General features: G+C 59.2%; 2 protein-coding genes across 2 annotated transcripts; both read right to left on the bottom strand.

Annotated features, from left to right (window-relative positions):
• Positions 1 to 581: 581 nt before the first annotated feature.
• Positions 582 to 5,817, bottom strand: SIGIRR (single Ig and TIR domain containing). Its single transcript, XM_032111904.1, has 10 exons — positions 5,616 to 5,817; positions 3,681 to 3,789; positions 3,218 to 3,404; positions 3,011 to 3,141; positions 2,707 to 2,847; positions 2,466 to 2,609; positions 2,292 to 2,394; positions 2,073 to 2,223; positions 1,293 to 1,473; positions 582 to 1,152 (listed from the first exon to the last, which is right to left on the bottom strand). Exons 2-10 carry the CDS (start codon positions 3,685 to 3,687, stop codon positions 953 to 955), a joined length of 1,245 nt encoding a protein of 414 aa, XP_031967795.1. The 5' UTR covers positions 3,688 to 3,789; positions 5,616 to 5,817; the 3' UTR covers positions 582 to 952.
• Positions 5,818 to 7,564: 1,747 nt separating this feature from the next.
• On the bottom strand, positions 7,565 to 23,490 carry ANO9 (anoctamin 9). Its single transcript, XM_032111816.1, has 24 exons — positions 23,255 to 23,490; positions 19,527 to 19,595; positions 19,215 to 19,331; positions 18,833 to 18,969; positions 18,502 to 18,551; positions 18,195 to 18,253; positions 17,903 to 17,985; positions 17,066 to 17,200; positions 16,869 to 16,965; positions 16,522 to 16,582; positions 15,552 to 15,634; positions 15,189 to 15,293; positions 14,332 to 14,496; positions 14,216 to 14,252; positions 13,625 to 13,736; positions 13,409 to 13,466; positions 13,167 to 13,264; positions 12,861 to 13,027; positions 12,290 to 12,442; positions 11,920 to 12,067; positions 11,343 to 11,453; positions 11,155 to 11,248; positions 10,946 to 11,058; positions 7,565 to 8,264 (listed from the first exon to the last, which is right to left on the bottom strand). The coding sequence occupies exons 1-24, from the start codon at positions 23,258 to 23,260 to the stop codon at positions 8,237 to 8,239; spliced, it is 2,286 nt and encodes a 761-aa protein (XP_031967707.1). The 5' UTR covers positions 23,261 to 23,490; the 3' UTR covers positions 7,565 to 8,236.
• Between the last annotated feature and the right edge of the window lie 1,101 nt (positions 23,491 to 24,591).

Genomic DNA, 24,591 nt, shown 5'->3' with positions numbered 1-24,591 from the left:
CGGTGTCCCCAGTGCTGGGTGCAGACGGGTCCAAAGCTCTCTGTGCCGCGGTGGTGGCTGGGAGGGGACACACGGCTGGGCTGGGGGTGGCTTTGAGCTGCTGGCGGGTTTGGGGCTGGGGGAGCCCCCGCGCTTGGGGGGCACAGGGCACCCCGGGGGGGTGATGTAGAGTAGGTGGAGGGGTGGGAGGGTGGGGGGAGTGGGCGGAGGGGCTGGAGGGGTCCCCACGGTGAGCGGCACCGGTGCAGTCCCAGCTCGGGGGCAGGGGGTGTTTGGCTCTGCAGCTCTCTGTGTACAACCCCCAGCCCTGTGTACCCCTGAAATAAAGGCCTTGAGTGCTGCCCATCTGCACCTGTGTTTGGATGGCACCTGGGAGGGGGGACAGCGCCCCGGGGACACCCAGTGCCATGGGGACACCAGCACAGGGTGAGCTCACCCCACGGTGCCACTCCGTGGCTCCGAGTTAGTGGGACAGGGACAGTGACGTGGGAAGGACAGAGCACAGCACTGCCTGTGGTGGGGAGACCCCCCCTGTGTCACCCTGCCAGTGTCACCCGTGTCCCCACCATGGACAGACCCAGTGGCTGCAGCAGCCTTTTATTTTCACGGGGGTTTCCATGGGACAAAGGTCCTGCCGCCGCTCCCGTCGGACACTCCCTGGGGCTGGGGCACGTTGTTCCTCGGAGAGCATCACCCATCCCAGCACTTGTCCATCACGCAAGGAATGTCCCTGCTGCCCACATGGGCAAGGGACAGGGCCCAGCACCCTGGGGTGGCACTGAGGCACTACGGGCAGGGTGTTCCTGGTGATGGTTTTCCAGTTTTCCACTTAGGAGCCAGCTCCTGCTTTCCCAGCATGGCCGTGGCTCTGGTCCCATCCTAACTCCCGGGCTCCTCGGCCGTGTCCTGGTCCGTGTGTCCCCACAGGGATGGGGGACAGCTGTGGCCCTGCTCAGATGTCATCTGTCACCAGGCAGTAGAAGTCCGTGCGGGCGCCGTAGTTGCGCGATCCCAGATCCGAGACGTCGAGCTCGGAGCGCTGCCCGTCCCGCAGCTGCGCATCCTCCATCCCGCCGGCTGCCGGAGCCCTGGGAGCGCTGCGCCCGCCGAGGCGAGGGGGCGGGGGGCTTCCGAAGACGCGCCCTCGGAGGCCTGGCAGGAGCAGGGAGATGGGTTTAGGTGGAAGGGAAGGGGCCGGACCCACCCCCGCCGCCACAGGAGCGGGAGGCAAAGCCCAGGAGGGACGTCCAGCGCGCATCTGTCCCCTCAGGAGAAGCAGCAGGGACACGGACCTGTGCCGAGGTCCCCGTCCGGGTCCAGGTCTCCCGCGCTGTCCAGGTAGCTGCTGTGCAGGATCAGCATGGGGTCCTTGTCCTCCTGCAGCTGGGTCTGCGGGTCCCCCACGCTCCCCGGGAAGGACACCTTGCGCGGCAGGGCCAGGCACAGCTCCTTCCAGAAGTCCGACGACGGGGTCTGAAGGGGCCGGGCGGGGATGAGCCGGGCCGGGGCCACCGGAGCACGGCGCCGCACGGTTTCACGGGCTCGGCTCGCTCTCCCCGGCGCTGGGAGCTCGGCCAAGGTGAGGGCTGTGCTCCGGCGTGGCACCGTGCCCAGGCGCCGGCGGAGAAACCGGCCCGACCGGCTGGAACAGTCCCCAGGGCTCCGGCTCCCCGCCTGGCCCCGAAAGGGCCGGAGTGGCCCTGGGCCAGAGCTCCGCTCCGGGAGCTGAGGCTGGGGAGACCCTGGAGTGCCATGGGGTCCTGACCGTGCAGGTTTGGGGGGGTGAGCTCCCAGATCCAGGGCTTTTCTGGTTGGGTTTTTTAATTTCCTCCGAAAGGCGAGTGCCCCAACCTGCTGTTTAGCCCTGGAGCCCAGGAGCATCCCCGGCGGGGGCAGCAGGGAGGCTGACACAACATGGGGAGCTGGGAGGGGAAGGGGCGTGCTGGTGGGATGCGTCCTGCTCAGCTCTCACCGTGGGGCAGCCCCAAGGGGCAGCAGGGAGGCTGGCACTGTGGGGTGCTGGGGAGGGAAAGGGGGTGCCGAGGGGGGTCAGGATCCTGCTCGGCACTCACCATGGAGCCGGCTCTCCACACCAGCAGGGTCACGGCGCTCCGGTGCTGCTTCAGCAGGGTGATGGCGGGGTGAGTGATCTCCCGGTACTGGCTCTCGAAGACGATGAAGATGGGTTTCCTGGAGAGCTCCAGCAGCCTCCAGAGCCCTTCCCTGCGAGACAGGGGGGTGAGGGACCCGCCAGCCCCTCTCCTCTCCGGGGGGAGCTGCTCCACTCCTACCTGAAGCTGCTGTTGCACCACTCCTGCTCCAGGTACGCGACGGAGAGCACCACGATGAGGCGCCGGCACCGGCTGACGTTCATGATGAGGTCGGCTGACGGCTCTGCAGGCAAAGAGGGTCTCAAGCGCCCAGGTCCCCGTGTCACCCCCTGCCCAGCCCTGCGTGGTGCCTACCTGAGTTGGGCAGGATGTTCTGCTCGTCCAGGAAGAGCTTGTAGCCGTGGCGGTTTTCCAGCTGCGGCTTCACGATGAAGTGGACGAACTTTCGGTCATCGGGGGCGGTGGCGTGGGAGACGTAGGCGTCGTAGAGCTTCCCGTCTGGGGAGAGCCAGGGAGCAGGGATCACACGGGAAGGGCTGGGTGAGCCCCCGGAGCGCGGGAGGCTGTTCCCAGCGGGGTGTCACCTCCGGCTCACCGTTGATCTCCAGCTCTCCGTAGCGGTCCCGGTACCAGAGGAGCACGCTCAGGCGGCACCGGACGTAGAGCACAGCCAGGAGCACCAGGAGCACCAGGACCAGGAGGGCCGCCAGCACCGCCGGCACGTGCCCCGCCGCCTCTGCCAGGACAGGGATGGGCACGGTGAGCAGCGCACCTGGGTTTGGCGTAGGTTTGCACCCCGGTGCGAGAGAGGCAGCGGTGCCCCTATCACTGTCCTCAATCCCCCCGTGCACCTGGGCTCGCCGTGGGATGCCCCCTCCCTGTCCCCAGCAGGTCCCTACCCACTCGCCGCAGGGTGAAGGTGGCCGTGGCATTGCTGATCCAGCAGGCAAACACCCCAAAATCAGCATCGTGGGTGAGGTTGAGCTGCAGGACGCTGGCCAGGAGCTGCTCCGAGGAGTTTTGGCCAGACCTGAGGGGACATGGGGATGCTGTGGTGACACCCCCCAAAAGCAGATGCATGGGTGTCCCCAGGGCAGGCTCCTTACCAGGTGGTGTCCTGGCTGCTCCCGCTGCCCAGCCACTGCCCGTCCTTGCTCCAGGCGGGAATGGGCTGGCAGCTCTCGGTGCCCGCCCAGCGCACGGTGCAGTTCAGCTCCACCTGGCTCCCCAGCACCAGGTCCAGCGTCTCGTTGGCAGCTGGCACCAGGATTTCGGGGGGCACACTGCAAAGGTCTGGGGGCACACAGGGGAGGGGGTTTGGGTGGGAAAGCTGATCCAGCTCCCCGCTGGGCAGGTGAGTGGTGTAGCCATCCCGGAAAAGCAAGCTGTGCCGTGGGGGTCTGGCAGTGAGTGGTGCTCGTGGCTGTTTAGCAGCAGGCTGAGCCGGTTTGGGAGCCTGGGAAGGACCCTCGCCCTCCCTGTGAGGTGACACCAGAGCAGGACCCCCAGCTGTGCCTGCACAGGGATCCTTCCCAGCTGAGAACAGGGGAGAATTGGGCTTTCACCTACCTGCCATGGCACGCTCAGGTGACAGGCGCGGGCGCTGCCGGCATCGCAAGCGGCGGCGTCTTCCGGGGCGGACAAAGTCCACCTGCCTCCGCCGCAGGGCGGGCCGGGCCTGGGACAGACCGGGAAGGGCTCCGTGAGTGCTGGCACAGGGAGGGCCCGGCCACCCCCATCGGCCCCCGCAGCGATTCCGTCTGGGGGTGGTGGGTGCTGCTCTGCGGTAAAGCCAAAGCCATGTCCCACCCACGGCCTGGTGGCCGCTGTGTCACCTGCCCGCCCTGCACTGACTCCCAGCCTGGCTTTCCCAACCATGAATTCATGGGTGGGAGGAGATTAATGACCAGCCGGGGGCCGCAGGATTTTAAAAATTTAGCTTCAGCCTAAATCCAAAACCAAGGAGGGGAAATGAGCTCAGCCATGGGAAACCGCAGCTTTGGGGGTCTCAGTGGGACCCCCTTCACCTGCCAGCCTCCTGCCTGGGCTGCAGAGCTGCCTCCAGCCTGACATGCCCTTGAACCTGTTAATTACCAGAGGTCTGCTTTGTTTATGGAAACGCTGCCTCCCACCTGGAGGCGCGGTGTTCCTCAGTGCGTTGCTACCCCGTGGCCGTGCCCAGGGATTGGCACAGCTGCACGGCATTCCAGGCAAGCGGGGAGCACAGGGATGGCACACGGGGACCCCCCAGCTGGCACCACGCAGCGGTGTCACTGCGCTGGCCCCGCGGGAAGAGGCGGATGCTGGGAGCAGGGAGCGGAGCAGAGCCCGGCGAGGCTGGGCTCCTCTGTGCCCACACGCCCGCTGCGGGAGATGCGGGTGCTGGGGCTGAGGGGGGAGCCTCAGGGACCTTACGGTGCCGGTGTTTCCAGGGTAAACACCCGGCCTAACTCTGGGAGTCAGGAGGGGTGAAAGCCTCTTTGCTCTGGAGCTTCAGCGCTCCTGGTTTTGGGTGGGAGCAGGGCTGATCCCCCCGTGTTTGTTGGTGTGGCATGGGAAGTGGGAGGCCTGTGGTGCTGCCTGGCTTGGAGCAGGGATGCAGGCACGGTGCTTCCCTCTGGAACAGCCTGGTGCCAGGCGTGGGGTGAAACCAGGGATCAAGGTACGCGAGAGACGCCCGGTACGTGTTCAGCTTGACCAGCTGGAAGTGATTTATGCCTAAAGGATTAACTGAGTTTCTCCATGGCCAGGGAAGGAAGAGGACAGGATGGAGATGAACCAGCCCACCTGTATTTCACACAGAGAAAGGGTGGGAGACACTCATGAGTGTGGCGTGGGGCTGTCTCTGCCTGGCACAATGCTCCGGCTCTGCTCCTGGATGGGTCACTCCTAAGCCATTTCCTCTGATGGTTGGAATAAGGAAGCTCCAACAAGCTGCAGCCTGGCCAGGGGGCGTGGGGAGCCCCAAAACCCCTGGAGCCCTTTGCTCCAGGGAATGACAGCGTTGGATGCCCACAAGGAAGCTCCAACAAGCTGCAGCCTGGCCAGGGGGCGTGGGGAGCCCCAAAACCCCTGGAGCCCTTTGCTCCAGGGAATGACAGCGTTGGATGCCCACAAGGGAGTGAGTGGGTGCCGGGGCTGCTGAGTGCCAGGGAGGGAGGAGCACCGGCTAACGGGCAGCAGTGGCTCCCGTTTCCCATATCTTGGGATGGGGACACCCGGGATTTAAGGCAGAGGACTGTGTGGATGTTGTGGGGTGGTAAATGATGGCTGGGTGCAGCATTTCCTGGAGCACGGCCATGGGGAAAGCGAGGAGGGCAGGGAGGCACCGTGGCCAGGGAGTTGTGGGGTGGGTGTGCCAGGGAGCAAGCGGGACGGAGAGCCGGAGGAGAGCGAATGAGAGCCAGAGGAGAGCCACAGGGAATGGGGTGAGGCTGAAACCCTGCCGACCTCATCTGAGGTGGCTTCAGCATGGAAAGGGGAGCAGAACAGAGCTGCTTTTACCTTTGGAGCTTCCCCAGCCGCGGGCTTCCTTCCGTCGCCTCCCGCTCGAGCCAACCGGACCGGCCAGATCAGTGCTTGGAATTTCTCTTCTTTCCTTTCTGTTTTAATAGTTCATCTATTTCTCCTCCCAGTTCAGCCCCTGCCCTCGGCAGGGCGCTCCCGCTGCCCCAATCCCCAGGCACCAGGCCCGTGGGAAGGGCTGGCTGTCCCTCCTCCCACTGCTCCACCTCCACCTGAACCTGCGGGGAAAAATTCAACAACTCCGGCTTCAGGGGAGGGGAAAAGAGAGGAAAAAAGAGAAAAGCAAAGGGGGACACAGCACACCCAGCAGGTATCACAAGGCTTGGGGGCCAAGGAGGAGCCCCGTTTTTCCATGGCTGGAAGAGCCCACGGAGGTGTCAGGGCAAGAAGAAACCTGCAATCAGCTGTACCCGTGGGCATCACGGGGTCTCCTGTTTGTTTCCTTCTCCTCCCTTTCCCTCTCTCCGTGACTTCAGAGCCTTTTTGCCAGATGAAGCTGGTACTGGAGGTGGTTGCTCCGGCTGGTGCTGGCCGTGGGGAGCCGGATCCTGCCGCGGCCACTGGTGGACAGCAGGTATCCCCTGTGCTAATTACCATGGAGGTGATTAGAGCCTTGGCATGCCCTGAGCACGGACGTGGTCACAGCAGCACCAGCAGCCTCTGGACAAACACCAGCCTGAGCTGCAAAAGCATCAACCAGCATGTGATTTGAGGCCCAAAAGGGGAGAAGAGGGCCATGGGTGCAGTGTATGTATGCATATATATATATATAAAATAATATAATATGATATTTAATAATATAAAAATATATGTAGATGTATACTGAATAACTATCTATATATACATAAACAGGTACAGGTCACTGGTAGGTCTGTGGGCCTGTTCCCATGGAGAAACACCCCGACACTGACTCCTCATTGTTTAGGATGTAAACTAGCAGTGCTGCTGGCTTCTTGTGGGAAGGAAAGGGACAGAGGGAATCCTGCTGGATCTCTGGGGAGAATCCCCTGCTCCTGGGCCCCAAAGCCACTGGCTGTGTGTGTTTGGGGCAGCAGGTGTTGGAGCAGCCCTTTTTGAGGGCTGGCCACTTGTCATGGACACTGTGATGCATCAGCTGCAAAATCCAGTGTAAATCTATTGGATTTGTGGGATGGTGAAGGGTTGCATGGAACAAGCCCAGGTTCTGGGCAAGGCAGGGGTGTGGGGAGGCTTGGGAGTAAATCAGGAGCTGATGAGACCTTCCTTGTCCGTCAGGGTTATCCCTGTGGTAGGTTCGTTAAATGGAGGAGCAGAGGCCGTTTTGGTCACAATGGTGCAACAACAGGACCAGCCTGAGGGCTCAGCAAGCTCCTTTCCATTCCCTTCGGGATCATTAGCAGCTTTCCATGCTCTTGGGGCTCAGTTAACCCTTGCGCCTTTCCCTGCAGTCCTGACTCGGGTATGTCACCTCCAGGGCACAGCCTCCAGGACCGGCACCTTGGGAAGCGTCTGTGGCAGGACCCTCAGGGACACGGGCAGTGTCAGGCTGGTGTCCGGCCAGGTTGGGGTCACTACCGGTGGGAAAGGAGGGGGCTGCCCCCCAGTTCTGCCTCTGGGATCCCCTGTCAGACCTCTCTGAGCTGTGGCACCTGTCCAGCCCCGGGGTGTCACCCCATTCCTGCTACAGACAAACCCGTTCTGTCTGGAGTAGGGGGGGCAGCCAGCAGTGGTGTCTCCAAAGGAAAAGGTAGGATAACCCTATCATTTGGGATTTGCTGTGTTTTCCCCATTTTCCCCGGGTGTTTCCATTATCCTGGCACATTTACCAGGCTGATGTCCCACCAGCCAGCTCCCACCTGCTGTGATTGTCCCCAGTAAGACAAGGAAAGGTTAAGGGGGATGATTTGGGATGGCAGAGGAGGAAGGCAGGAGCAATACCGGGCAGCAGGTGACGGTCTGCATGTCCACATGGGTGTTGTGTTTATTTACCGATGGCCGGTGGCAGCTGAGCCAGGAACAACTCTCAGCACCCGGCTGAGCCCGGAGCTAAGCAAAAGGTAACAACGTCCATGGAGACACCAGGGTGGAGCTGTGTCCATGGGGACAGCAGGCGGAGCGGCAGCCACGTGGGAGTCATGCCGGGGAGGAGTGTGCTGAAAGAGGGACTCGGGTTCCCCAGTGGTGCGAGAGTGGGGAGGTCACGGAAGGCAGTGGAAAAAGAGGCCAAGGTGCAAAAAGAGGGCTGGAGAGGGAGCCTGGAATGAGGTAAAGTGCTGTTTCTTGTGCTTAAGGAAGTGAGTGACAAGGAGCCCGGTCATCTCCTGCAGCCCAGCAGCCGGCTGCTGCCCCTGGGTTTGTCCCCAGTGCCACAGCTCTGTCCCAGCCACTCCCCGTGCTGGGGAGGCACATCCCGGCTCTGCCACAGCATCCTTCCTTCCCAAGTCACAAAGCAGCCTGCTCCTGTGAAGCCACTGTGTTGTCATCACTTCCCAGCTCAAGTCCAGCTCGGTCCCAGATGGGACATGTGGCACTGTGTCGTGGGGCTCATCCAGCACCCGCAGCACTGCCAGGCTGGGAAAGGGGCTCGAGTCCGTGTTCTCCTTCTCCTTGGTGAGTGGTGGCTACACCTCAGAGACGCATTCCATCATGCTGGGGAGAGAGGAGAGGAGAGAGGTGCTGGGAAGGGAACTGTCTGAGTTGGGAGGTGTGGAAAAGCACTCTGTGTGGGAACAGGGCCTTTTTCCCAAAATAGATGGAGAAAGAATGACAGGCTGTTTGTGGGAAACCCCTGTTTGTGGGAAATCCCACAGTCAATAGGAAGGCAGAGATGGAAAGCTGTGGCAGTGTGATGTTGTGTTGGTTTGGCACAGGCTGGTTTTTGGTAGCAGGGGGGCCACAGAGGTGGCTTCTGCGAGTAGCTGCTGGAAGCTTCCACCATGTCCAGCAGAGCCAGTCCCTGATGGCTCTGAAGATGGACATGCTGCTGGCCAAAGCTGGGCCAGTGAGAGAGGTTGGTAACGCCTCTGTGATAACAGATTTCAGAAGAAAATCAAAACAAAAAGGGCCACAGGGTTTTTTTGCTAGTCAGAGAAGAGAAGGAGGTGAGAACTGTGAGGGAAACAACAGGGAGACACCAAGGGCAGTGGAGAAGGAGGGGCAGGAGGTGCTCCAGGAGCCAGAGCCGAGATTCCTCTGCAGGCCGTGGTGAGACCGTGGTGGAGCAGCTGTGCCCCTGCAGCCCCTGGGGATCCACGGGGAATGCAGAGATCCACCCGCGGCCCCTGGGGATCCACGGGGATGCAGAGATCCACCCGCAGCCCCTGGGGATCCACGGGGGATGCAGAGATCCACCCACAGCCCATGGGGATCCACGGGGGATGCAGAGATCCACCCACAGCCCCTGGGGATCCACGGGGGATGCAGAGATCCACCCGCGGCCCCTGGGGATCCACGGGGATGCAGAGATCCACCCACAGCCCCTGGGGATCCACGGGGGATGCAGAGATCCACCCGCGGCCCCTGGGGATCCACGGGGATGCAGAGATCCACCCGCAGCCCCTGGGGATCCACGGGGGATGCAGAGATCCACCCGCGGCCCCTGGGGATCCACGGGGGATGCAGAGATCCACCCACAGCCCCTGGGGATCCACGGGGGATGCAGAGATCCACCCGCGGCCCCTGGGGATCCACGGGGGATGCAGAGATCCACCCACAGCCCCTGGGGATCCACGGGGGATGCAGAGATCCACCCACAGCCCCTGGGGATCCACGGGGGATGCAGAGATCCACCCGCGGCCCCTGGGGATCCACGGGGATGCAGAGATCCACCCACAGCCCCTGGGGATCCACGGGGGATGCAGAGATCCACCCACAGCCCCTGGGGATCCACGGGGGATGCAGAGATCCATCCGCGGCCCCTGGGGATCCACGGGGGATGCAGAGATCCACCCACAGCCCCTGGGGATCCACGGGGGATGCAGAGATCCACCCACAGCCCCTGGGGATCCACGGGGGATGCAGAGATCCACCCGCGGCCCCTGGGGATCCACGGGGAATGCAGAGATCCACCCACAGCCTCTGGGGATCCACGGGGATGCAGAGATCCACCCACAGCCTCTGGGGATCCACGGGGATGCAGAGATCCACCCGCGGCCCCTGGAGATCCACGGGGGATGCAGAGATACACCCGCGGCCCCTGGAGATCCACGGGGGATGCAGAGATCCACCCGCGGCCCCTGGGGATCCACAGGGAATGCAGAGATCCACCCACAGCCCCTGGGGATCCACGGGGAATGCAGAGATCCACCCGCGGCCCCTGGGGATCCACAGGGAATGCAGAGATCCACCCGCGGCCCCTGGGGATCCACGGGGATGCAGAGATCCACCCGTGGAGGAGGCTGTGCTCCAGTGGGAGAGCCGGTGGAGAGAGGGTGCCCTGCTCCCAGGCTGCAGCAGCCTGGCCTTGGAGGACTGCACCCAGTGGAAGAGTGACCCACGCCACAGCAGTTTTGGGAGGACTGTGTACATGTGGGAGGGACTCACTTTGCAGCAGTTTTGGGAGGACTCCTGCTCGTGAGGGTGGACCCACGCTGGAGAGGTTCACAGAGAACTGTCTCCTGTGGGAAGGGACCCCACGGTGCAGCAGGGGAAGGACTCCTCTCCCTGAGCAGTGGAAGAAAACCTCAGGTGACGAACTGACCAAACCCCCGTGCCCTGTTTTCCCTCACTGTTGGTGGGAAGGTGGGAGGGGCTGGGGGAAAGAAGGTGTTTTTAAGGGCTTATTAATTCTCATCCTCCTCCTCTGGTTTTGTTAGTGTTAAATTCACTTTGTACTTCTAAGCTGAGCCTGTTTTGCCCTTGGAGTGTTTTCTCCGGGTCCTTATCTCAACCTATGAACCCTTTGTTAATTTTTTCTCTCCTCTGCCTAGCTGTGGCAGGGGAGGGTGAGTGAGTGGCTGTCCTGGGTGCCTGGTATTTGGCCAGTGTCAAACCACGACAGGTGTTTCCTGAACCCTGCTGTCTGCTCCCATCGGGATTATGGGTGGCAGCTGGGACAGGGTGGCCATGGAGGGGGGTCAGGCTGAGCCCTTGCCAGAGCAGGGCTTAGTCAGTGTGGGACAGCAGCACTGGGGCAGGTACAATGGTTCTATTTCCCACTGTGATACTTAATCCTTTCTCTTTAAGCAAAGTTTAGATGGAAAACATGGGCAAAGTCCTTCCCTTGGCAAAATCGCTTCTTGTTTTAACTTGGAGCTTCTCTTTTTCTAAAGGAAAAGGGGCCCCAGAGCAGACAAATCCTGAAACCTGGCACCTTCCAGGGCATCACCCACCTTGATTCATTACAGAGATTTTCGTATTTTTCCTTCAGAATGTCATTCTTGACCCTCTGGGGGACGTCGGGGATGTACCAGGCTGCGATCAGCTTCACGCACAGAGCCACGTGCTGTGGGAAGCAAAGGCAGTCAGGGGCTCCCAGCCCGGGCACAAGGCACGGATCCAACTCCTTTCCCAGCCCTCTGCTGGCTCCCCGGGTGCTCACCTCGAAGACGATGAGGAAGGCGAGCCGGGCTGCGAAGATGTGCCAGAACTGGACGGTGTAGGTGTAGTCGTTGGCATCCCGGTAATCGCGGTACCTGCAGCACAGCTCTGTCGGTGCCAGCCCAGGCCCCTCCATTCCAGCCCGGATGTCCCGGTGAGGGGCGGGGCGTGCCAGGGGGCTGCTCTTACCTGCACTCCTTGATCTGGTGCCCCTTAAATTCCGGCAGCACCCTGGTGTGGGGCTCGAAGTCCTGGATGCGGAATACAGAGAGGCTGTTGTTGATGTAGCCGGTGGAGCAGCTGTGGGGAAGGACCGGGCTGAGCATGGATTGTACCCTCCTGTCTTGGGGAAGCAGAACCCACCTGGGGCTCTCACTACCCACTTTCACGAAGACTGGTGAAAATGGAGGGCTCGGAGGCTTCTGTCCAGTTTGAGTGAACTTGGTCAGGCAGCCAAGGCTCGGAGGAACAGGGAGAGGGCAGGAGAGAGCATGTGCCTGCATCCTGGGAATCCTGCAGCTCTCCAGTGTCACACGCTGCCCTTCCCAATCAGTTCACCCACCACAGGGATGATGTGAGTGGGAGGCTGAAGGTGATGCCGTGTGGGAATGTTCCCCTGCTCCCCTTTCCCCCCCACCTCACTTTGGGGCACAGCTCAGCTGCCTCATGCTCCTGCGGTGGTGGCACCGAGGCAGGTGGTGACACAGCTGTGGGGACAGGGCCGTGGGGATGCTGTGGGCAGGGACTGTCCCGGAACTGAACTCACTCCATGCTGGTGTGGTTCTCCCTCGTGCAGGGGCTGTACATGTACTTGTAGACCTGCACAGGGATGAAGTCAGAGGTGATGGCGATCACCAGCCCGTTTCCGATGACAGCCAGGGTGCCGATGGCCTCTAGGATCTGCAGCCAGATCCCTGCGGGAGAGGAGCAGCCGGTGAGGTCCCTCTGCCAGCTCACTGCCACTATTCCAGCTCAGGGACAGCTTTGGCATGGTTAGGTCAAGGAAGGGGCCTCCGAGCTGCCCCTCAGCCTCTGGCAGGGTCTGAAGCAGCTTCTCCTTGCCCGACCCACAGCTCTCCCTGTGCTGTCCCATGGCCATGGGGTGCTCAGGGGCTCAGCTGGCAGGACCCCCTCACCGATGTCCTTGGCCTTCCTGGGCACCATGCGCCGGTGCAGCCGCGTCATCTTGATGGCGTCCATGTGGATCTCGATGATGTTGTTGATGAGGGCCAGCAGCGGGGCCAGGGGAAAGGCTGCCACGAAGATGGTGGTGAAGCTGTACTGGATCACTGTGGAGGGGGACACACCAGGTGCTGGTGTGAAGCACTGGGTTTGTCCTGCTTTGTGGCTTGGGTCAGGGGGTTTGCAGGGGTGGAAGGGGGAGACAGCCATGTCTTGGGGACGCCCAGCTCTCACAGGGCTGTCAGAGAGTGGGATCTGTGGGGATAATTGAGCCAGCCAGGCACAGGCACACCCTGGGGTTACAGCTGTGGCCCTGGAAGGAGAGGAAGGTCCGAGGCAGGGCCCGAGGCCAGCACAGTTGCCTGCTCTCTGTTTTGGGAATGATCTTGGCATCCCAGGGCTCTCAGAGGGGGACGGGGTGTGGGGCTGTGGCTCAGAGCTCTCCCTTGCCTGCGTACGGCCTCCCTAGCATCTGTCACTCCCCAGCCAAGGAGTGCACGTGGATCTGCCCCCTGCCCCACGTACCCATCTCCAAGTACTCGTCGAACAAGCTGAAGATGTAGACGTCATTGAGTTCGTAGTTGTTCAGCCACTTCCTTTTGCAAGGGTCCTCTGCCTCCTCCTCCTCTCCTAACATCATGCTTCTCTTCTTGGGGCGCTTGCGCTTCTTCCGTAGCTGGTGGGATATCAAGCTGCAGTGGGAGAGATGGATTTGTGTGGCTGCCTGAAGAGGACAGCAGGGCTGGGCTGCTGCCGGCACATCCCTGGAGGAAGGGAAAAAGGAAAACGACCAGGGTTCCTCTCTGAAAAGTGTCAGTGTGGGAAGCTTACGGGATGAGATACTCCATGATGTTGCTGATGGTCTGCTTGAGCAGCATGATGATGGCCATCTGGATGAAGAGGTCAGTGATGCAGCCGCTGGGGTGGCACTGGAGGGGACAACAAGGGTGGGTGGGCCCGAGGGACCCTTTGGCAGGTGCTATGGGAGAAAGCTGAGCTTCCCAGAGGCTCCCTGGGCGGTAGGGAAAGGAAGAGGAGGAGTTGTTTGGGGGGTCAGAGAGTGGGTGCCTCACCTCCTCCAGCCTCCAGCGGCCAGCAATGCGCACATAGTGCCCTGGGTGGCCATTGATCCTGAGCAAGGGAGCAACAGTGATATCCATGGGGTCATGGCCCTCCTGAGTCCCAAATGGGGCCTCTGTGCCTGGTGGGGAGGGTAGAGGGGCTGGGGTGTTCCTACACCCTGGGCAACATCCATCCCAAACCCTGGCTGCCCTGTGTTCTCCACTCACCGTCCCAGGAAGAAGGCGATGTAGATGAGCGAGGAGAAGTTTGTGAAGAACTGGAAGATGAAGATCTTCACGGCGAAGCTGTTCTCCTGCTGGGACAAGGTCCGTGGTTTCTCTAGGAAAGGGAGCAATGCCCAGGGGCTTGGTCACAGAGCAGTGGGACCTTGCCCTGTGCCCCCATGGGTGCCACCGCAGCTCTGAAGATCTGAAGGGTGTCTGCCCCTTGTGAAGCCTTCTCTGCCCTCCACCTGAGCCCTCTGATGGAGGTCAGTCCAGGTCCCTCAGAGCCATGAGCTCTGGGAGGGAGAAGAGGCCTTAGGACTGGGAGGAAATCCAGGTTGTGACCTCTCCTGGAGCTGGGGTGGCTTCCTGCTCATGCCAGGTCTCAGCCCTGTAGGTTGACTGTCCCTGCAAAGCTGGCTGTGGGACAGCATGTGGGCCACAGGTGAGTGTGTGCTGGGGGGCTGCTGGCCTCCCGGGCTGGAGCTGCCTGGGAGCTGCCTTGTGCTGGTGAAGGGAGTGAAGGGGATGGGAGGCTGGCTGTGCTCAGGGACAAAAGGGCACCGCAGGTGGCACACGCCCCATTTCCCTTACCCAGGCCACAGAGGAAGAGGGCCACACACCGGTTGACCTGCAGGACAGAGGGACACAATGAGCAGGGAGGGCTGGCCGTGGAGAAATCCTGCCAGGCACCCCATGTGGCTCCTCACCTTGGTCATGATGATGATGGTGATGTAGTGCAGCACGGCCCCCGTCATCACAGCCATGGTGTCGGCGTGCTTGCTCAGCAGGTTCACTTCGCTCTGCATGAACAGTGCCGTGGCCACCGCCCGGTAGATGACGAGCATGTGGGCGATGCCGATCAGCACCATGATCTGTGGAGAGGGAGAGGCGGGGTCAGGAGCCACGGAGGCCACGTGTTCCATCCCACCTGATGGTCCCCTCAGCAGGGCTCTGGACGTGGCTTCAAAGGCAAACCAGCGCCCTTCGGTGGAGGCCGACAGGTTCGTGAGGTGGGTGTAGTGATAAGACAAGGAGTAACGGGTACAAACTGAAAGAGGGGAAATTTAGGCTGGATGTTAGGAAGAAATTCTTCCCTGTGAGGGTGGGGAGATACTGGAACAGGCTGCCCAGGGATGTTGCAGATGCCCTGACCCTGGCAGTGCTCAAGACCAGGTGGGACAAAGCTTGAGCAACCTGGGGTAGTGGGAGGTGTCCCTGCCCACGGCACAGGGGTTGGGACTAGATAAGGTCCCTTCCAAGCCTTAACATTCTATGATTCCAGGATTCTGTGTCTCCACCTGAACCAGTCTCCATTGACCCACTGTGGGGACAAGCGCATTGGGATTTGCCTCTTCCTGCCCTCCGTGTCCTTGCCTTGATCCTCACTGCAAGAGCAGAGCCTTCAGCCCATGTCCCTAAAGGGTGGGGGTTCCTGCCCTCAGCACAGTGAGGTGCGAGCACGAGGAAGCCTCGGGATCCTCGTGATGGGCATGGAACTGCCCTAAAAACCTGGTCTGTGCCTTTGCCCTTAAACCAAACATTCCCGTGGTCGCCTGGCACGTACCAGCAGCAGAGCCAAGATGAGGATGACGGTGCTGCGGAAGTAGGAGTGCTGGTACCACCGGGGTTTGTGCTGCAAGTTGTTGATCAGCTGCAGAGCCAGCTCCTCCTTAATAAAAAAAAAAAAAAATTAAAGTTAAGAATGGGAGAGAAAGGACCCAGCAGTGCTTTGTGCCCCTTGTGTCAGTGGACATATGGGATGAGCAGTGCTGAAGAAGGACAGGGGTGAGCACCCAACCCACAACAGCATGGCCCAGCCTGATTGAGTTCAGTCTGGGCAGGGGATCCCTCTGATGTGTCTTTTCTAGGTGCAGGTGACTCCTGCCCTGAAAAGGGAAGCACCGAGCAGGAAAGATGATGTCCTCACCTCATCCTCATCCCACTCGTGCAGCTTCCATTTGGTGACCACAGTGGCTCTCTTCCTCTTCCACAGCTCCAGGAATACAGTGGCTGGATTGGGAAGGAGAAAGTGCAGTGACACTTAGGGATGGCTCTGAAAGCCACTCCTCTGTCTCCCAGAGAGTCACATCACATCCAACCTGATGGTGAACCAGCCTGGACTGCCCTTGGGCCATGAAGGACAGGCAGTCCCCTCTGCACCTTGGTGACCTGGAAGGGCCCTGGATGGGCAGCAGTGAGGGAATGGGGATAGTGCAGGTGAGCTTTCACTGGCAGCCAGGCCTGTTCTAGTGTCTGCAGGGAATTTGGGATAAGTCACTTTTCAGGTGGAATGGGTGTCCTGTGCTGCACCCTGGCAAGGCCACGCCACTCCAACTCCAATTCCAGCCACCCCTTCTGTTTATTGGATCGACCTTCCTGAGTGCATCCCCGTGTGACCCAGCCCACGGACACACCCAGGACCGTGCCGTGGCTTCACGGGTGGGACACCCAGCCCAATCCTGAGGTGGCTGGTCAAGGAAAGGGCTGTGGAAAAGCCAGGTGTGTAGCTAAGGCAGTGATGGGATCCCATCATCCCACAGCAAATAAGAGGCCGTGCAGTGATTTGGGAAGGTGGAGGAGGAGTCTGAAGGTCCCTCCTTCCTGTGGCAGTGGCCATTTATGGGCAGCTGCTAGAAAACTGCTGGGTACGCTGGGGGAGGCTGTGCTGAGAGGAAGCTTCAGGTAGGACAAGCTTCAGGTAAGGAATATTTGGGGAGCTGGAGGATAGCACCACAATGGTTTTGTCTCTTGCTGTGTCTGGAAGGGGAGCTGAAGGCCCTGGAAGCAGAGGAGGTATAACCCCCCCCCAAAGGGTGAAGCTATGTTGGTGTCCTGTTTTCCACCTTCTGCTCCCTCTCCAAGCCACGTGTGCTGGGCACCCAGACATGGACACCTACCCCAGAGGGCCATGAACATGGCAAACGCCACTGTGGCCTCATTGTCAATCATGTGAGTGACCTGGAAGAGATGAAGGAAGAGTGTGATGGGGCACTGAGGTGCAGGCGCTGTGGCACCTCGGGATCTTGCCGTGCTCATGTCCCCGGAGACAGGTAAAGGTGCTGCAGGAGGGCAAAACGCAGGAAGGTGATGGACACTGGGGCTTGTTGCTGGTAAAATATTCCATGATGTCGATGGAGGCTGTGATCCAGGGTGAGGGTTTGTTTTAGCGATGTGGGAGCAGCATGAGCTGGGAGTGTTTCCCCATCCTTTACCCTGAGCCTGCCTTGGGAAGGGGGTTCCCTACCTTGGCATAGGTGCACGTGTCAGAGAGGACCCAGAAGGAGCAATTCTGGTCGCAGAGCGGGCACATGATGGTGGTGTTGGCGTCACAGATCTCCTTGCTGGAGAGAAAGGAGGAGGGAAGCCAAGGGGGACAAGGGTGGCTCAGAGCCACCTGCAGAGATGACCGGGATGTGCATTTGGCATTCCCAAGGGCCTTACCTCACCCGGCTGGAACTGAAAACTGTAGTCCCAGCCATGAAGGTCACCAGCCCAGCCAGGGCAGCGAAAAGCAGCAGGTAGGTGTACCAGCCCAGCCAGGCGAAGTACAGGGCCACCTTCTCTCCAAAATAGCACCTAGGAGGGAAGATGAGGTGTGGCCAGAGAGGAGATTAGATTTTGGGAGTCACTAGAAAATGCCCATGGTGGCAGTATCTGAGTTTCTATGGTGTGGGGAGCAGGTAGGAGTCACGGATAAGAAATGACCTACTGACTGAGGAACGGGGAGCCCTGTATCCCAGAGGAATTAACTTTGTGCCAGCTGTCAGAGATGCGCCTCTGTTTTAAGATCTCGCCTCTCTACCAGAGCCCCCTGGCAGGTTTATAAATAACATGTTCTTTCTGCCCTCCCGCCCCTGCCCATGGAGTTAGTTTTCAAAAACAAGAGCCGTGATCCTTCCTGGGATTTCGTGTGGTTGTAGGAGCCCCATGTTGCCTTTACTGCCCCGAGTTCAGCCCCGGGCTGGGTGTGCAGCACTGATGCTCCGTTCCCACCTCTCCTGCCTTCTGAACGTGGCTGAAAACCAAATGGGTTCATTTAAGTCCGCACAGACACGGGGATTGTTTTACAGGATCAGCAGATGGAGCTTGGAGCCACAGGGATAACCCTCAGGCTAAGAGCTTTGGAAGCTGCAGGGGCAGCCCAGTGCTTGTGAGAAGAGCCAGGTTCAAACTAATGATTTTTTAGACAATGCAGGAGCCTGGCAAAGGGCACTGAGCCCTCTGGGTTTCACATGGGACCTCTTGGTTAGAAAGATCTGCCTCTCGTGCCTGTATTACCTGATCGCCTCAATTGACTGTTCCTTAAATAAAACTCCCCAGCGAGCCCACTTCTCATTTAGTATTCTCTTTATCTCTTCTTTCTGGAGAGCAGAGAAGTTGGTTGGATGCAGGAATATCAGAGCACCCTTAATGCCCTGCCCAGCTCCAAGGCAGCTGCCGGGAGCTTTGCCATGCCCTTCACCCAGCGAGCTCTTGGTGCAGCCCCAGTCACCCACAGGTCCCCCCCACCCTGTCCTGCTCCTCCATCTCTCCTGGATTTTCCTCCCAGGCGCTGTGTGCTCAGCCTCACCTCGTGCAGGGGAAAGGCTGCCTCAAACACCTTCTTGTTCATCAGGTCGTGCAGCTTCTCTGGGAGCAGAGCAGAAGGGGAAGAGGGTTAGGCTTAGGGATTTGGGGAGACAGAGCAGAGGAACTGCTGGTTCCTGCAGTGCACATCTCCCAGCCTCTGGATGCAGCAGTAAATTGTCTTGTCTGAGCACCCCTTTTATATTCTCCCTAGGATGGCAAGGCAGTTGAGATGCCAGTGCCCACCACGTGGCAGGATTCTTCCTGCAGATCCAGGCTGAGCATCACCCCTGTGATCCCCGTTCCCTTACCAAAGTCAGGCGTCACGGTGTTGCGCACAATGAAGTTCACGATCCGTATCCTGAACAAGGAGAAACTGTTTAGAGGCTGCTGTGGGATAGGGACTTGTGTTGTGTGGCTCAGGAAAACAGGGCAGAGAAGGGAGAAGGTGTGCACTAAAACCCAGGGAAGCAAGGGAGGGAGAAATGTGGGCAGTCAGAAGCCATCAGCTTTGGATGTGGAAGGTGCAGGAAGGTTCTGTGGAAAATGAAAAGCCTGGCACAGCTGTGAACCGAGCTGGAAAATGGATGCTGGTGTGGAGAACAGTGAGTGCAGGGTGCTGGAAATCAGCTCAGCACCCACCTGGCAGTATCTTCGACATCCTCGTGGTCACTGGAGGTTGGCTGCCTGCTGTCAGCCTTCCTGCGGAGACGCTGGTATTTCTGGAAGATGTCCTTCGGGGCACGGACTCCATAAAAGAGCTTTGTGTCCTCAATTTTCTGGTGAGGGGAAGAGAAGGGCTGTTAAAACAGGGCCAGAGGGGCAGGGTAGGGCCAGAGCTGGAAGGGCGGGGGGCTGTGTGAGTCCTGGGGCTGGGGTCTCTCTCTGCTGGTTGAGCAAGTGGGTTATTTTCCAGCTCTGACATGGTGAACAGCTCAATGGTTCAGGCCTCTCCCATTTCCTGGGATGCAGGAGCCCAAGCCAGGCCAAGTATCTGCTGCCTTTTCCTCCCACAGCCCCTCACCTTGATGGTGAAGCCTTTCTTGCTCAGCTCATCCAGGAACTTCCTCCTCTTGATCTCCTTCTTGCTGTCCACTTCGTGGATGTCGCTCACCAGGACAAAATCCCACTTCTCTTCATTCTGCCCACAAAACCAGCAGGGAATTATTAGGGATGGAAAGCTGAGAGCTCTCCTTCCCAGCTCCAGCCTCTCAGAGGTTTGGACCCTCATTGTGGCTGTGTAGAGGGGAACTGGGAATGAGCAGGGGAAATTGGGATTTGTCCCCTCTCTGAGCTGGGCTGGACTCGCTGTGGGTGCAGAAGGAGCAAAGCTTACCGGGAAGGCCAAGGGCTCCATGTCCTCAACAGGAGATTCCCTGAAGGGAGTCAGCAGAATTCCATCCTGCTGAAAAGAAAACCAGTGAAGGGATGGCTTCAGCAGGCTCCCTGGGAGATCCCGTGTTTTTCTCTTCCAGCAGCCTTGAAGGGACGCCCAGGGAGGAAGGTAAGACGCGGTTTGTGTGAAACCTTCTCCCACATGCTCCTGGTCACCAGTCTGGGGTCTTCCCGAGCCAGCCAGGGATTTGTGTTTAGGGATGCTGCAGGGACTGCTGCCCTGGGAGGGTGTGCAGCCTCCCCAGAACTCATCATGCCCAACAGCACCCTGGGGCTGTGAGGGATCTGGACCAGGAGGAAAACCCTCCCTCAGCTCTTTCACCCGATGCCCTGATGTTTGTGGCGGGGAAGTGTTCACCCTTCACCCTCTCTCTCTCCATGCTACAGTGGATTTTACAGGCTTTAATCGGCCTTTTCCATTTGCCAGTTGTTCCTATCAGATAGGGCACTGTTGGCTTTTTGGGGAGGGTGAGGAAGGTAGTTTTAAATTCCGGTGAAGGGAGAGTGAAGCACGGACACTTGGAGGCTGGCACAACCCTGCAGGAAAGCAGGTGAAAAGAGCCCTTGGAAAACAGGTTGGATGCCTCAGACTGCAGCCATGGGACAGAGAGGGGAGGATGAGCTGCTGATTGTAGAACCATAGAATATCCCAGGTTGGAAGGGACTCTCAAGGATAATTGAATCCAGCTCCTGGCCCTGCACAGGACCACCCCAAGCATCCATGTGCCTAAGAGTGTTGTCCAAACACTGCTTGAACTCTGGATTTTCCCTGTTTCCCTCCTGTGTGTCAGTGGCTCTGGAAAGAACGGCTGTGCAGCTCCCACCTTCCTGGTTACAGGTAATTACACTCAGACATCCAAGGGTGCAGCTCTGGGGGAGCACAAAGCAGGTATCGTGGAATGGTTTGTGTTGGAAAGGACCTCCAAGCCCATCCAGTCCCATCCCCTGCCATGGGCAGGGACACCTGCCACTATCCCAGGTTGCTCCAACCTGGTCTTGGACACTTCCAGGGATGTGGCAGCCGCAGCTTCCCTGTGCACCCTGTGCCAGGCCCTCAGCACCCCCACAGGGAAGGATTTCTTCCCAATATCCCATCAAACCCTGCTCTCCTTCAGCTTAAGCCATCAGCTGCCCCTGTGGGGGATCTTCCCACAACTCGGTGTGACTCGTGGTGTGTCCCCACAAACAGTTACGCCGCTGTTCCCCAGGAGGGTGACGCAGTGCAGCAGTGGGAGGGAGCTGCCCGGGATGGGAATATTGTCACTCAGTGTCACCAGAGACACTGTGACCTGAAAGAGCGGCCAGCCAGACGAGTTCCTCCAGCTGTAATCTTCGCAGCAGAGCTGTGGTGCTGCAACTGTGCCCTGATGTAAGATCTGGATCCCGAGTTTTCACTGGAGAATGAGGCCATGGGAACAGAGAGGCCGGGGTGAGGAAAGGGCTGGAAGCACAAGAGCCATGAGGAGACTGAGTGACAAGAAGGAGAAGCGGAAAGGCTGGAGGAGAGGGGTGCTCTCCCCCAGAGGTGCTAATGTAACAAGAGTCAGAACTTCTCTTGGATAAAAGGTATCCAATTTATGGCAAGAGGCAGAGGGAGGGTACTGGTGGTGTCGTCTGCTCTAACCAGGTCTGGGGCGCAGGATTGGGTGCAGCAGTTCCCTGTATCCCAGTCTGAGCCCCTCTCTGGGCACAGGGGAGGGAGTGGGAGCCTCTCTGGGATCTACCCACTGCCAGTGAGTGCTCTGATGCTGGCACAGATCTGGCTTGGCACACTCTCTGCTGTCATGTTGGCTCATTCCTGCCTGGCTGGTTTCTCTCAGCCTCCATGTGCACCAGCCTCATCCTGCAGCAATTCCCTGCCAGTGCTGCCTGCGATCATGGGGATGGGGAGGGGAAGCCATCCTTTGGGTACGGGGATGTTTTTGGGTGTTCCTAATGCCACCTTGGCACACTGTTCCTGCTGCTGCTGACCCCAGTAGAGCTTAAGATGAGGTGAAGGGATCTGCTGGCATCACACCTTCTGTTCCCAGGTGGCTCCCAACTCCAATGCCTGCAGGCACAGTCCTGCTTGGGAGTCTAAGCCAGCATGTCCACTTCCTTGGGAAGTGGTTACCAAGGTGGGCTCACAAATGGGGTGTTGGATTCATCCCAGCAGCTGCTGGGGCTCAGGCTGCCATGCGGGTGCCCAGCTTGCTTTTGAGGCCATATGGAGTGTGTATAGAATCCCAGAATCCCAGAGTGGCTTGGGTGGAAGGGACCTTAAAGCCTGTCCAGTTCCACCTTCTGCCATGGGCCCGGACACCTTCCACTGGCCCAGGCTGCTCCAAGCCTCCCTGTCCAGCCTGGCCTTGGACACTGCCAGGGATCCAGGGGCAGCCACAGCTGCTCTGGGCACCCTGTGCCAGGGCCTGCCCACCCTCACAGGGAAGGATTTCTTCCCAATATCCCATCTAACCCTGCTGTCTGGCAGTTTGAAGCCATTCCCCCTTGTCCTGCCACTGCAGGTCCTGATGGGAAGGCAGGGATGTCTGGGCAGGGGTAGCCGCAGAGGGCAGGGACTTCAGATCACTGTTACTCTCACACCTAACTGTTTTTTCCTGGGAATTAGGGACGCTGTCTGATGGTGGCTGCTGTGCTCTGGCCTCGCAGGGCAGTGAGATCAGGTGCAGGTAGGGCCGTCTGGGCTCTGCAGTGGTAGTAAGAACCCTGGACTCCATCCCTGCTCTCAGGAAGGATAGTTTCAGTTTCACTCCTCCCTGCCCTGTGGCTGGAACAGGATGTGGAGGTGCCGCGGTGCAAAGGTGTAGAAGTGACCGGCACAATGGGAAGCAGGAATGTCCGTGTTCAAGTGGGTTTCTGTGCGTCTGAGTGTGTCACTGGTCCTTGTCCCCTGGCCAGGTGACCCGCTGCCCTGAGCGTTCCTCCTGGGAAATGGCCACGGGCACCCTTGGGCTGGGTGCGGAGTCACCCGTGTGAGTAACTCAGGATAAGGACCTGGATAGGATCCGGCATCCTTGTTTTCCTTTCCACTCATGGATTGGTGTGGGATTGGGTGGTTCCCATCACCCACACTGAGATGATCAAATTGCTCTTATCTCCAGGATGATTCTTACACAGCTTCCCTTGGAGCACTTCCAGCTTAGCCCATGGCTTCCTGAGAAGTGGGACAGCCTTTGCTTGGACAGGCAGACCTGTACCTTTACTACCTGCCCTGACCTTGGAGAGTTTGCCTGGCTTTTTCCAGGAGAAAAACCCACATCTTTTCTTCCAAGGTAGAGAAGAAAAAGATCACAGCTCCTCCTCTGCCCTTGCTGTATGCCAGGTGCTCCTGGAACACCTGGGGCTGTCATCTCTGCAGTGCTTGTTCCTAGTTTTACATAAGCTCCATCCATACCATCTTTCTCTGATCCGTGCGCTGGCACCTCTGAACTCTGGGACCAACATGTGGGGCCAGTGTGACCCCACTACACCTTGGGATGGTGCATGGGACCAGCAGCACATCCTGCTTTCCCTGTCACACACCTGTGGTAGGAATTTTGTACCTTAAAGGCCAAAAGCCGAGGAGTGGTAGAGATTGGAGGTTAGTGTATCCCGTGTTTCCAAGCCAGAGGTGCTCAGAGGTGCTGAAAAGCAGCATCCTGGGAATATCGGGGCAGTTTCTGTTCCTACCTGCATGGTGAAGCGGAGAGCCTTCCTCGGTGCCCCTCTCTCCTGGAGCCCCTCGGGGCAGATCCCTAAGGAGCGGGCTGGCGGGCAGGACTGGCTGGAGGCTCCTGGGCTCTCTCACTCTGTGGTTTCCTTCCCCACCTCCTTCGACCGAGGTCTCAGAGGTCTCATGTGAACCGGGTGGTGCCGTGACTTCCGTGTGGGACTCGTGCCTGCCTTGGGAGGGAGCTGCCTCTGCCTGGCAGTGGGCAGATATCGGGAGGAGGCAAAGGAGCTGCCCTTCACCCTCGCCCAGAGGAGTGGCAAGCCCAGAACCGCCCAGCGCAGGTAACAGTGCCGAGTTCCTCCTGTCAGCCCCGGGGCTCTGCTTCCCCCTCTGCCCCTCACAGTGCCAGGGCCGTGTGCTGTACCCTGTGACGTCCCCAAGAGGTGCCATAAACTGGCCAAAAGGAGCTATTAGCAGAAGCTCTGGAAAGCTCTAGAAATCTCCTCTTGATGCCTCACTGGTTGGTAAAACAGCTGTGGGAGCCGTGTGCTTTTACCCCCCCATGTGTAATAGTGCTATCAACCTGACCTTGAACACTTCCGCAGCTTCTCTGGGCACCCTGTGCCAGGGCCTCACCACCCTCACAGGGAAGAACTTCTTCCCAATATCCCATCTAACCCTGCTCTCTGGCAGTGGGAAGCCATTCCTCCTTATCCTGTCACTCCAGGCCCTTGTCCAAAGCCCCTCTCCAGCTTTCTTGCAGGCTCCCTTCAGGTACTGGAAGGGGCAGTCAGGTTACCCCGAAGCTTTCTCTTCTCCAGGCTGAACAATCCCAATCCTCTCAGCCTTTCCTCATGGCAGAGCTGCTGCGTTCCCCTGATCAGCTTGGTGTCCCTCCTGTGGCCTCTCTCCAACAGGCCGCTGTCCTTCCTGTGCTGGGGACCCCGGAGCTGGGTGCAGGACTTCAGGTGGCATCTCACCTGAGTGGAGCAGGGGGAAAGAATCATCTCCAATCTGGACTTTTGGAACAGGGAAGAACTGTTACTCTAAAAACTGAGTGAAAGGGTTATGTGTAAGCCACATCTTGCCTTACACCTGTTTTCTGGGGGGCTTGTTGCTTTCATTTACAAATAAGAAGAGCATTTCCTGGGAATAACAGGATGGTGAACAACTGCTCTGGATTCCCTTGTGCCCTCCAACAGCATTCCTGTGGGCTGCTGTAAAATAAACTAGGTCCTGGGGGTGGTAATCCAGCTGTATCCTGCTAGGAAAGGCAGCCAGCATTTTCAGAGTGGTGATCTCAGTTAAGCTACCATCACCCTGCGGCTTTGTGCCTTGAACAGGTGCCAAACCA

Source organism: Corvus moneduloides, chromosome 6 (assembly GCF_009650955.1).
Source record: "Corvus moneduloides isolate bCorMon1 chromosome 6, bCorMon1.pri, whole genome shotgun sequence".
NCBI classification, from domain to species: domain Eukaryota; kingdom Metazoa; phylum Chordata; class Aves; order Passeriformes; family Corvidae; genus Corvus; species Corvus moneduloides.
This window is presented reverse-complemented; position numbering and strand designations above follow the sequence as displayed.